The following is a 12,805-nucleotide window of genomic DNA, read 5'->3' as shown; positions in this document are numbered from 1 at the left end:
AACTCAGATATACAGCCATTCTACAAATTACTCAGCTGCTTTTTATAAATTATTTCATATACAGTGAACCCTCGCTATAACGCGGTTCACCTTTAATTGTATCGCTGCTTCGCAGATTTTTTGTGCATTTCTTTTCACAGTGTTTTGCGTCCTGATTGACCGTATGATTGGTAAAAACAGTCTCCGCGCTTCTTCTCTACCTGAGTGCCAATAAAGTCAAGGTATTTAATACAGATTGGCCATTTAGGAGATGGAAACTGAAGCTTTGAGTGTCAGCTGGGGGAAAAAAAAAAATCGTGGCCAGAATCAGCGCAAAACCCGACCGGAGGCTCGCTTGACGAGATCCATCGCTCTGTAGATACAGCTGTGAATCTCGCGGGGCGGGTTGGAGGAGACGCTTTAATGACAGGACTCCGGATCACATCGGTCGTAAGGACCGACTGATGCACACGCACATCCGCTGATCTGAAAACAGGTTTTGTTATTTGGTTTCAATGTTGAGTATTAATTTATGCTGTGTAATAACTGTAAAAAATAAAGGTAACTACTTAACGAATTTCGCCTATCACGGGTTATTTTCGGAACGCAACCCCTAAGAAAAACAAGGGTTCCCTGTAAATGTAGTTTACTTCGTTTTTTTCTACAGCAGAGGTTTTGTCAAAAGTGTAACAGGCTAAATTTCAAAATGTTGTAAAAACTAAAATAAATAAATAAAAAAAATCTGTGAAAAAAAAAAACAGTCCACAGGCATCCTCATTCCAAACACATTCGCTTAAATTTTCACTTTATGGTACATGTTCAAATTTTTTATTGACTGTATATCATAAATTTAACTGAAGATATGACATAATACAATATATAATATTCAATAAAATACAAAGACTTAAATCTTATTGTATAGACTAGGTCATCAAATCAGTACTTTGCCTGTAGGAATTTTTAATGTGTAGCAGATGTCAGTATTCAGTGATACCGTATCGACACAGTTTTGCTATGGGTCGAAACGATACATGACGCCTCATCTACCCATCACTACCTTTTACATTCCAAACTGTGTTAGGTATGAACACACTATTTTTTTAAGTGTGACATTTTTTATTTCTTGTTAGAACTCGTTTTAACTTTAAGAAAGCATAATCGAAAAGGTAATCAGATATTCACAATAAGCAAATAAAGAGTTAATGTGCAAGTCCATTGTCAAAATGGTTAATTTATCATTAAAGTAATAAAAACAAATAGAGACCAAGAATCACAAGTAACTTTTGTACCAAGAGTTGAAACAAATGTCAAATTAATGTGCAGCAATGCGAGTATTCACGTCAGACTGAGGTTTTTTTGTAACATTAAATTCTATGAGACATTGTATGAAAACGTCTTCAGTTTATTGGATGTCTATTTGCCTCAAAGGAGAAATGGGGAAAGAATTTAAATTCTCTTTCACATTCATTTTACTCAGTTCTAAAGTGCAACAACATTAAGAAAGGTGAAAACTCTGCAGGAGTTGCTCTCCTGTGCTAACAACATGAGGCTTTAGACAAGGTCCTTAAATTTCATTGCGAAAGACGAGAGCAGTGTTCTTCATTTTGTTCTTGAAGTCTTCTTCAAACTGTTCATTCTGGGAGACTGTGAAATGGTTCTTCCAGTCTCCTACTCTTCCTGGAAATAAAGAGTTGAATCAGTGATAAAACTAGTGAAAATGTCTGATCTTTAAAAAAGATTTTTACAGACCTTTCCTCATGAAAGGAGATACACTTTGATTCATCATTGGGACAGTGGAGAAGTTGGTTACTTTGTTTTGTTTCATATTGTCAAACGTCACTTTAGCTTGGACAAGTTCCCTTTGCTCAGCTGTTGGAGACAAGCCCAGAAAAGAACAAAGTCTGCTGATTTCCTGTCCAGAGTCCTAAAAATGATTAAAGACAACATGTTAAAAGAAAGAAACTGAAGCCAAGTACAATTATTGCAAGAATTGTGTGTAGGACAATTCATAAATTACATTAGAGGGGGAAAAAAATTACAAAAAACATTTTTAATAAAAAGGATTTGCCCCTTGTTCAACACACCAGGATCAAAAGGCTGAGTTAACACATTAGCACATTGTTTCTCAACCCTGGTCCTCAACGCCCTCCTGCTCTGCATGTTTTAGATGTGCCTCTATTCCAGAACAGCTGATTCAAATGATTGCATGACCATCAAGTACTGCAGAAGCCTGTTAGTCACCCAGAGATACAATTCAGGTGTGTGGCAGAAGGGAAATGCCTAAAACGTGCAGGACAGGGGGGCGGTGAGGACCAGGGTTGAGAAACACTGCATTAGCATGAAGTCCAGCTGTTCTTTCAGAAATGGAAAGGAGGCCATTTCAAACTGTAGGCCTGCTTGTCGTTTTAAGCACAACTCCCCTTACCTCAATCAAGTCTTCATAGAACATGTAGTGAAGATTAGAATAAGTCTGCTTCTGGTCCCACCAGGTATTCACATGCTCATACCACGATCCAAACACAACTGGAAGCATAGAAGGTGTTTGCTCACATGTTGGATGGAAGTTATATATTCTGCTGTGGCTCTCTAACATTGTACCTACCCTTTCCCTGCATGAAGTTTTGCAGAAAGCAGCTCCAGTCCCCTGGTTCTGGCAGAACACGGTTCATACGTCCAAAATGGAAATAGGAAACCGCGCTGTCTTTTGCATTACGTGCCACATATACAATCTGTTAAGACATAAACAACAATTTAGATTTCTTCTGTTGGTTTCCTGAATTGTGCATGTGTGTTGCATGTCGTTTTACCCTGCTGCGTTGCTCCCAGAAGGATTTTGGCACAAACTGAACTGGTAGATGGGTTTTAATGAGACGAGGAGCAGTGGGGAGCTGGTCTGCCAAATCTTTACCTTGGGAGATGGATACGATTGCAGTTGATGACATACACAACTTGACATGTTTAGATTCAGCAGCTTAGCATGGCTCATTAAAAAAAAAAAAGGGTCCTTTTGACAACAGATCCTTAACCCACAAGAATAAAGATTCAATTGGATTATAATGCAAAAAGATGTATAAATGTGTGTGCCGTCTAGTATTAAACCTTTAGGTCGAGAAGGCTCACTGATCTCCAGGAAAGGCACTCTTTCTTGCAGAGGAACAGAAGAACGACAGTCTGGTTCCCCAAAGTAGAGAAGATCCAGGATGTAGGAAACCCATGTGGTTCCTGGGATGGAAACATTTTCAATTACAAAACATAAATATAATAAATTGAAATTAAAGTAATTATTGTCCCTACTTGAGCTCACCTGCTTTAGGGTAAGTAGCTATTAGAATATCATCTGGCCTTGCCTTGAAGCTCTGAATATTCTCCCAGTTGTCAGTGAAGTATTTGGTCATGGAGACTCCATGGAAGTCAAACAAAGTTGGACGAGGCGGCAATTCCATCTGTGAATACCATTAAAGTTTTATTTTATTCTCATTCTGTCTTAAATAAATAGAGATGTTTCAGACCACATTCAGCAGTGAAAGACCATCCTCAAAAAGTAGAACTCCAAAATTAAGAACATCTGTTAAGCAAATAATGCTGTGAGAAGTTTTTGCTCACCTACAAATTTATATTGCAGTTGCCTTTTTGTCATTCTTATTAAATGTTTCTGTTGTGTATTGTAAGTTTAAAGCAGGATCAACGTACAAACAACACTTCTGAACTGTCAAGGAATGCATGATTAAAAGAGACCACTTAGAGTGCAACAGAACAGCAGGGAACAGCTAGAGCAAGAAGGAGCCAGTGAGGACAGAAAAAGATTTAACCCTTGTGTCCAGAAATGGGGTCCAACCGACCCCACACACGTAAAACTTGTATCATTTTCCACAGTCCTCTACGTTTGCCTCTGTCCTCGCATGTACAAGGGTTAAACGAGAAGCAGAAGCGACAAAGAGACCAAATTAGCTTATCAGATGACAATGGAAAGCAGCTGAATGAAAGTGGAGAAAAAAAAAAGCAAATCAGGGGATTAGATCAGCTGAGAAGGACAGCAGACTGAGGGAAGAGGTGACAGATTGACAAAACAGAGAGAACTTAGGGGGAAAAACCTGAAGGAAGCAAGATTAAAGTACAATCAATGAGAATAAATGAACCAACACAAGGAATAAATTAAAATGGAAAGACATAAGCAAATAACCAGAACTTGAACACACAAGTAACAGTTTCGGATGATCACATATTAAGATTAGACAAAAATAATAATAATAATGTGAGTAATTACAATAAACAGTTTCAAATTATGTTTTCATTAATTACACTTTCTTTGTCTTTCAAGACTCAGTACTATGTTATGAAAACAAATGTCCTCCTAGGGATAATGAAGCCTAATGTCTAAACTCTAAATGTTCTCATTTAGACTATTTCTAAACCACACTCATTTAAACAGATGAATGTGGATATTGAAACATAAAACCTAATTAAAATTTGCTCTGTCTTCTGATCATTTTGCATTATGTTGCTGGCAGTGTTTGGTTATTCTCATTCTCAGTCTCCAGATGGTCAATTAAAAGTGTGACCCAAGCTTTCGGATTTTTATCTCTGTGAGCACACAGAGATTTTACAAAACTGTCGGTCGATGTTCCTGTTCATCAGTTCATTTACACTATGACATTATATGTTCATCTTTAAGTAGAATAAAGCCAAACTTACCTCGTTAAAACGGCAATTTCTTACTGTGTAGTCATATGGGGATCTTCTGAACTACAGTGATTAGTTTGTTGTGTAATATTCAGGGTGACATCTTGCACAACTTCCTCAGTTTCAATAGAGCATTTGTCGTCTTGGTGACTCGAACAAGGTCTGATGTTCTTGCTTAAGAAATAGTTCTGCCATGAATCTTCAGGCTTTTATTCATGTGGTGGTTTTGTGTTATTCTTTTGTTCATTTATTTTGGTTTTGGCTTTTTGTTTCTTTGCAGATCACAGTTTATTTTTGGTAATTTGTCTTCCCCTTTCCTTGATTTGCTTCTCGTTTTCCCGTCATTCTCTTTTCTGAGGTTCATTGTCATCTTTTTGTTCGCTGTTTGACCCATTCTTCAACCCTGTCATGCTCTTTGTAGTTACTGTTCTCTCATGTTTACTTGTTGGCATTTATCCACCTTTCTTTCATGTTTAGATTTCTAAATGTGGTCTCTCTAGCTTCTTGTGTTTCTCCAAAAGTAGCGGTATTTAAACCTTTCATCATCAGTTTCCTTACTTAGCAGTCAATGAGGGTGTGGGGGTTTCCTCTTTGTAAATGAACTGAGTAAACAGTCACAGCACTTCCCACTGCAGCCAAGTTCGTCCATTTACACTCACAGATCCCACACAACCATATACCAAGACTCAGATCAGTAGTCAGCTTAGGGTACTGGAAAGTGTAATGTGATAGAAAGAACTGACCATTGAGGATTAAATTCATACTCTTGTCCGTATTGGTCCCAACTGAATTTGGGTAACTGAACATGATAACTTCATCTTGCACAAGTTGTTTTTCTTTAGGGATTTTGATGAGTTCAATAAACAGCTACTTTGTTAGATTATAATAAATACAGAGCTGTTTCATCCGATTATTGTTTTACCAAAACTGAATTTGTTTTGTTGTCTTTCAAACATCACAAATCTATATATACCTATATTTAAAAAAAACATGATAGTTTTAACATTTTTAATTTCATTTTCTAGATCAGAGGGTCTTCAACGTGTGGCTCCCGAGGCAGAAGTGGCTCTTAGGTAAAATGATCAAGAGCTGAGTAATATTTTGAAAAACAGACATATAAGAACTACAGATTTTAGCACTTTCTTTCTTTTTTTTTTTTTTTTTTTGATGGCATAATTTTACATAATTTCCAGAACAGCATGACAATAAGAGTCCCAGTAATAGTTATAAGATCTGTTTGAAATTAATTACAAATATTAACATCACATAGAAAAAAAAATAGGCATCATCTCTTTGGGAAATGCAATATTTTTATTCATTTTAAAATCTAAAAAATGAAATCTGATGGTTGTTATTTAAATATTACAAAAGAATTATATTGTTTAAAATTAGTACAAAATAGGCTTATGTTCATTTTTTCTTTACATTTCAAGGTTACATTACTATTCCTATTTGATAATAAAAATCTCTTTTTTTTTCATTGCAGTTGTGTTTGTCATCTATTTTTGTCAGAGTTCACAGCGGAAATGCAGGGCAGGGTCCTTCATCTTTCTCTTGTAGTCTGCATCAAACTCTTCGTTCTGTGCCACAGTGAAGTAATTCTTCCAGTCACCAACTTTTCCTGCAGAAATACAGGCATAAGTTGACTGCACTGGTGTTTGGAAGTTGATTTTGACATCTCTTACAACATGAACTTGTTCATCAAACCTTTTCTCATGAAGGGAGACACCTTGAAATCCATGACTGGCAGTGTGGAGTAGTTGGCCATCTTGTTCTTTTTCATGTTGTCAAACTGCACTCCAGTTCTGATCATTTCCTTCTCCTCAGCAGAGGGAGACAATCCGATAAAGGAGCAGAGTTTCTCTATTTCCCGTCCAGTGTCCTGCAAACATGATCAGAAGTCATCCATGTTTCATCACCTTTTAGGTGTAAAATAAGGAGAAATCTGTGAAAGATTAAAACAAATTACCTCAATCATATCTTCGTAGAACATGTAGTGGATGTTTGAATGGGTTTGTGTCTTCTTCCACCAGTTGGTCACATGGTCATACCAGGAGCCAAACACCACTGGATGGTAGATTAACAGTAGAAGGCAGGCTTATTGTGGAGGAATTGTATATATCATCCAGACGAAAATGCACCTTCTTTAAATTAAAGTCTTTACAAACTTATAAGACCATCTTAAAGTAAGAAAAATGACTCTCATTTATTGAATAAGAATAAGCCAAATACAGACAAAACTTGTGGAAACAATTTATAGAATTAAAAGGAAATAGTCATCTGTATGCTGGATGCCAATTACATCACTTTACATCCTTTTCAACCAACCCAAGATATTGATATTTTATTTTTAACAATGTTTGGTGTCTCTTTTGCAGGTACATAGAATGCATGGATGGAAAGGCTTGCAATATGGACGTTATTAAAGTATGAACACATAGAAGGCGATGATTTCATACATACTGTCTCCCTCCATGAATCTCTGGAAAAAGCTGTTCCAGTCTCCAGCTGCAGGTTGGACATTGTTCATGCAGTCGAAGTGGTAATAAGACACCATGTTGTCTTTTGCATTGCGGGCTACATAGATCATCTACCAAAGAAACAGACGTTTGTAAAAAAAATGTACCATTGCTGTGAGAAAATAAATATCAGCACCGTTCAGTATTTCAACTCGTTCTGGTCATGTTAAGAAAATGCAAACAGTAAAGCCTCATTACCCGGCAGTTCTGCTCCCAGAATGACTTTGGTACAAATTGCACAGGAAAATGGCTTTTGATGAGTCGAGGGGTGGTAGGAAGCTTATCTGCCTGGTCTTTTCCTGTATAAGCATACAAACAAAAAAATGCATAAAGATGTCTTCTTCTGCTGCTTTGCTTTTTGCACTAATTTCTCAGTGTGGGCTGCTTAAACCCTTCTGTCAGGTAGTACCAAATCACTGACAGAAGGGGGTGAAACAAATACAAAAGCCTACTCAATAACAACAGGAGTCCATGTATAAAAATGTAATCTGATCAGGGGGGCAAAAGCATAAAATCTGTACTGAAACAGCATAGTGCATACCAGATTGATCTGACAATACTGGCAAAACCAGAAGGGCTACTTATAATGGGGAGGATATTACTGGGAGGTCGGAGGTCAATGACCTAAAATAGGAAGACATTGCAAAGAAACACCTGGGAAACAACTAATGAATGCAGCAAAACATCGGTATACATAAAAGCATCACTAAATAGGAAACACAACTAAGCTAAAACAAAAAGAGCAACAAAAAAACAAGACACTCTAAAAACATCAAACTGAAGTGACAAACAAACACAAGTCCTACAGATTACGATGTTTTATGATGTGCAGTTGGAAGTTTAAAGTGAGGCTATTATATGTGAAGAATGCATCTTTTCTTTGACCTGACACCAAGTTTGGGATGGTCATCTCCAAAAAAGGCACTCTCTCATAGATGGGGAGTGAAGTCAGACGCTCCGGAGACGTCTTGCCAAAATACAGCAAGTCAAGGATTTGAGAGACCCATGTGGTCCCTGAGGAGACGAAGAGAGGCAGATATGATTAATGACCTCAGCTGTTAAATTTGACTCACACATATACATGTACAGACACACACACACATACACACACACACACACGCACACACACACCCCCACACACANCACACACACACACACACACACAGAAATCTGTGATTGATAAAACACATGTAAAGATTATGTAGACTTGCCTGCTTTTGGATATGTTGCTATTAGTATATCATCTGGTCTGGCCTGAAAATTTTGGACATTTTCCCAGTTTGCTGTGAAAATAGGAATCATTGCGACTCCATGGAAATCAAACAGCTTTGGCCGGGAAGACACATCCATCTTTGATAAAGGAAAGTAAAAACTGACATCAAACCATTAAAGTTAAAGAGAGGTTAAAGTCCTTGTCAAATGCCGTTTGACTAGAGACAGCTTTTTATTTCTCTTTCTCACTGTTTGCGTTTTAATGATGTTTTTTTTATTTATTTTTTAAACTCTTTCTCACATGCTGTTTTTATTTTAATTATGTAAAGCACTTTGAAATGCCTTGCTGCTGAAATGTGCTATACAAATAAAATTTGATTAATTGATTGAAGATGAGAAAGAATCAGATTTGCATTATGACCAAAAAAAAAAAAACTTTCAAGGAAGCAAATGGATCAAATGTTTTGTGTAGTATTCAGTGAGAACGCCTGAGGGTATATAGTTTAGTGAAAGCTCTAGAGGCACTGAGAAAAGAATGGAGTGGGATTTGCAACTCTTTGCTGAAATCATTAAATCCACTCACAGTCCTGTGTTCATTTAAAGCAACATCCTCAAATAAGCAATCTTTTCACTTCACAAGAGCTTAAAAGAGCTGAACTCCATAAGATTGCAATGTTCAAAGAGGAAGTCGCAGAAGGACAAACTAAGAAAACCAGCAAGAAATCACATACCTTGCTGAAATCAAGAGACATGCTGCAACTGGACTTGGTCTGCCTTTCCTTCCTGGAGTTTCCTGTTTGTACTGGAGAGCTGATCGGCGCTCTGCTTTACAAATTACATAACTCTTCACTGTTAGCATAGTCGCTCTTCCTGAATAGGTTTCAACTTCCAGCTGCTCCTCATTGCAACATGTTTGAACTTTTACCTTTATGTTTTCTCAGTTACACATGAAGTTCACAAATTGAAAAAGCCTTTAAAACTCCAAAGCTTCATGTCTTCTGACATAATAAAGAATACATTTGATCAATAAAATGTCTTAACTTTATGACAGATAAATATGTGCTCAGATTTAGAAGAATGCATGAAAAACTTGTTTTTTTTGTTTGTTTTTTTTTTTTTTCTCACCAAAACTGAGCATAACTGAAATGTGGTTTGTTTAAATCAATACTGGAACAATTTTTTGTTTTCTGATTCTTTCTGGGTTTATTTATGTTAATAAGCTATACTTTATTCCAGGTGTTGAGTTTCTTTATTATTTAATGTGTTCTGTTATTTATGTATTTATTTTTTTATTTATCCTCTTATCATGGTATTAGGCATTTTGTTTAGTTAACCTTCCTGTGTGTTATCTGTGTTAAGTTTCCTTCTCTCAGTCCTCTCTCACAGCTATTCAACATTCCCCTGATTACACTCACCTGTTCCCATGTCAGGATGTCATGTCTCTTCTGTGTTTATGTTCACTGGTTTTCCCATTGTTTCCTGGCTATTTTCATTTCCTGTTGTCTCTGTGCCTTGCCTTTGGTTTTTGTTATTTTTATTATTAAAGTTGTCAATTCACCAAACTACTTTCAAGCTCTTATTTGTATTTTGGCCCTTCTTCAACAAAACAACCCATGACAGAATCATTTAAAAATGAAATAGATTCTATTAATATATTAATGTTGCTTTTAAATATTTTACATATTTTGCATTTAAAATATAAATATTTTTTCAATGTAGAAAGTTTGTTGTTTACAACAAAAACAAAAAACATTACGACAATCATGTGAAATCTAAGCAACATTAATTTGTGAATAGTGGAGTGTAAGTAAAGCAGGGTGTAAGTTTGGCAAAGATCTAATGTTAAAAAAGAAAGAAAGAAATGTAATTTATTTACAATATTCTGCTTTTCTAATTCGAAGGATTATATATTACACGCTGAAATATTACATTATTTGCGAAAATGTGCCAAAAAATAAATAAATAAAAATCAAGAAATAGAAAAATAATTAACAAGAAATCCGGAAGTGATGAAGCAGAAGTGACGCAACAGGAACTTCAAAAACGTACACAACAAACATGGCGTCTCCCAGCGAGGCAGATGTGAATGTTTCACACGTGGAAAAAAAGAAAAAGGTATGAATTAATTTGTATTCTTTGAGTTGTTTTTTTTTATTTTTATTTTTTTATGAAACCCCACAATAGCAGCAAATTAGACCCTGCCGGCCCCGTTTCAGTGTTGAAATGAATGCTTTAAACTGTATGTTGTTGTATGTTAATGCTGTTAAACTGCCGCTCTTTGGTCATTTCCACCAGCGTCCAGTTCGTTACTGGCAGGGGACAGAAGGCAAAGCGAAAGATGACAGCAAAACTGAAGGACAACCTGAGCAGCAGAAGAGGCAACAGAATCGAATAAAAAAGAAAAGGAAGCGAGATGAACAGCCGGATGGTGGGAAGAAAGTCATATCGAGGGTGAGAGCATGCAAAACTAGCTGAGATCAGCCCATTTAGAATCCTTTTATCATCAACGTGTGCAAAAATGCTTCAAATAAATAGTTTTCGTTGTTACAGAAGGTGACATTATTAATAGTTAATACTGATGAAGAAGGATAACGTTATAAGCTGTAGACCCAGAATTGTTTGTGCCTCCTGTGCTGTGGTTTCTTGTACAAAGATGTTGGCAACATATCCTTTAGACTGTGAATTAAGTAAGTCAAAGCTTTTTGTCCAGTACATCCCAAAAATGCTGGACAAGATCGCGATCTGGGAAATTTGGTGGATACGACAGTTTCTCAAGCCCAATGTTACTGTACAATGTTTGCACTGCTCAAGGAGTGCTGTCTCTCTGAGAGGATGTCTGGTCTGCAGCAGCGCTCAAGTTGGTGGTAACACTGAAGGTTTTCCATCACAACATTGTTCAAAGTATTTTACTGCCTCTGGTAGGATTTTCATTAAATTGAATGGACGTGTGAAGGTGTTTTTTTTTAATTTATTTTTTTATTTCAACAATCATTTTCACACTTTACCCAACAAACGGATATTATTGAATAGTTTTTTTTTTTCTTTAAACTTTTGTTTCTTCGACTGGAGATCAAGTTAACCAGGGTTGAATAAAACTGCTAAATTATTCCTGTTAGCCGAACATAGTTGGTTATTTTAACCATTAAATAAACACTTCATTTTTGTTTGTGAAGCACGTTTGCTGCTTCAATGTTGGATTATTTGATGATGTTTACATGGTTTTAATGCCTTTTGTTGAGAATACTGTAAAGTTTATGCAAACTTTATTTATTAACAGCGACTTCTTTTCTTCATCAATCCTGTCTCGTTCTACTCTGTCATAAAGGTGTTCCAGCTTCAGGGCTAAACACTGTGTGTTGATAGCCCCTTCTTACTTGATCGGTGCTTTGAGGTTGTCTGGTCTGTTTGATTTATTGGCTTTTTGAGTAGTTTCCTGACTGGTCTCTTATTACCTGAACCGCTTCATTTTCACTCTTACCTTGTGGCGTGCAGCTCCATCATGTTTGAAAAAAGCTTTATACTAATTTGTTCCTGGATATTTGGCAAGATTTGTCTTAGAACATGTTCAGGACGGGCATTACACTGGACTCCTGGTAGCTTCCGCCTTTGATTCTCCAGACAAGCCTTTTCCTAGATGCCCCCAAACAGTCTGAAGGGGTTTCTTTGGAGAAAAATGTCTCTTCAAGGTCTTCTGCATTCTTGCAAATTTTAGATTTTTGAAGCTCAGAAATCTCCTTGTATTCTCCATAAAATCTCCCAGAGCAATACCACAAGTTCTGAGTCTGTTGGTGGAAATGTATTCCTTTTTTTCCCCCATATTCAGTAGCCCAGTACACAGTCGTAGTTATAAGCTTTGCATGCCAAAGTAACAGGAATAAATGAAACAACTGTATTATCGAGAGGGAAAAAAAACAGCTTCTGATTGTTCAGAATGTCCATCTTAAGCCTGAATCTGCATTCAGTCTTTTTATAGTTTGGTTGGTTAAACAACCGCATCCCTGCAGAATATAAGTCAGTATTTAATATTTTCTTAGAATGAAGTGACTTCTTTATGTCACTGGAGTTTACGAGAAACATTTTCAAGCACCATTCCTTTCTGGAGGTAATACTCTAATTCGAAGGATTTTATATTACACGCTAGGGCTGAAACGATTCCTCGAATGATTCGAGTACCTCGATTACTAAAATTCCTCGAGGAAAATTGACCTGCCTCGAAGCTTCGTTAATTTATGTTTTATTAGTTAGCGCACCGGGTTCCGGCCGGGACTTCATTTGCGTTGCGCGGAGCTCTCACTTCCGCCTCTGAGTTGTTGACAAAAGCTAAGTCTCAGCGGCATAAATTCCAATCTTCAAGATTGGCCCGTGGGGATTTTATGAATTGCTGATAATGCCCGTCTTTTTATCGTTTTTGGGGA

The 12,805-nt window shown here is 36.8% G+C and overlaps 3 protein-coding genes across 5 annotated transcripts in view; 1 reads left to right on the top strand and 2 right to left on the bottom strand.

Moving 5' to 3' along the window:
• Window positions 1-1,082: 1,082 nt before the first annotated feature.
• LOC103145034 (cytosolic sulfotransferase 2-like) lies at window positions 1,083-5,973 on the bottom strand. Of its 3 annotated transcripts, none has more exons than XM_007562264.2 (8): window positions 4,672-5,973; window positions 3,284-3,422; window positions 3,079-3,201; window positions 2,787-2,887; window positions 2,582-2,708; window positions 2,405-2,502; window positions 1,729-1,903; window positions 1,083-1,656 (listed from the first exon to the last, which is right to left on the bottom strand). In XM_007562264.2, exons 2-8 carry the CDS (start codon window positions 3,420-3,422, stop codon window positions 1,544-1,546), a joined length of 876 nt encoding a protein of 291 aa, XP_007562326.1. In that variant the 5' UTR covers window positions 4,672-5,973; the 3' UTR covers window positions 1,083-1,543. The 3 variants fall into 3 exon arrangements, with proteins under 3 accessions (XP_007562326.1, XP_007562328.1, XP_007562327.1); XM_007562266.2 differs by having other exon boundaries at window positions 3,100-3,201; XM_007562265.2 differs by lacking the exon at window positions 4,672-5,973 and adding an exon at window positions 3,583-4,223.
• Window positions 5,974-6,128: 155 nt separating this feature from the next.
• LOC103145038 (cytosolic sulfotransferase 3-like) lies at window positions 6,129-9,229 on the bottom strand. The gene is made up of 8 exons (XM_016676536.1): window positions 9,122-9,229; window positions 8,390-8,528; window positions 8,064-8,192; window positions 7,377-7,477; window positions 7,123-7,249; window positions 6,629-6,726; window positions 6,367-6,541; window positions 6,129-6,280 (listed from the first exon to the last, which is right to left on the bottom strand). Exons 1-8 carry the CDS (start codon window positions 9,140-9,142, stop codon window positions 6,168-6,170), a joined length of 903 nt encoding a protein of 300 aa, XP_016532022.1. The 5' UTR covers window positions 9,143-9,229; the 3' UTR covers window positions 6,129-6,167.
• Window positions 9,230-10,395: 1,166 nt separating this feature from the next.
• wdr46 (WD repeat domain 46) overlaps window positions 10,396-12,805 on the top strand; it is a 25,437-nt gene continuing 23,027 nt past the window's right edge. Inside the window, exons 1-2 of the mRNA XM_007562273.2 lie at window positions 10,396-10,505; window positions 10,686-10,841. Of these exons, the coding sequence (XP_007562335.1) occupies window positions 10,449-10,505; window positions 10,686-10,841 (213 nt within the window). The 5' untranslated portion in view covers window positions 10,396-10,448. The remainder of the gene's footprint in view (window positions 10,506-10,685; window positions 10,842-12,805) is intronic.

This window comes from Poecilia formosa, unplaced genomic scaffold, assembly GCF_000485575.1.
Source record: "Poecilia formosa unplaced genomic scaffold, Poecilia_formosa-5.1.2 Scaffold135, whole genome shotgun sequence".
NCBI lineage: Eukaryota > Metazoa > Chordata > Actinopteri > Cyprinodontiformes > Poeciliidae > Poecilia > Poecilia formosa.
Note: the sequence above shows the minus strand (reverse complement) of the source record. Positions and strands in the feature narration are given on the sequence as shown.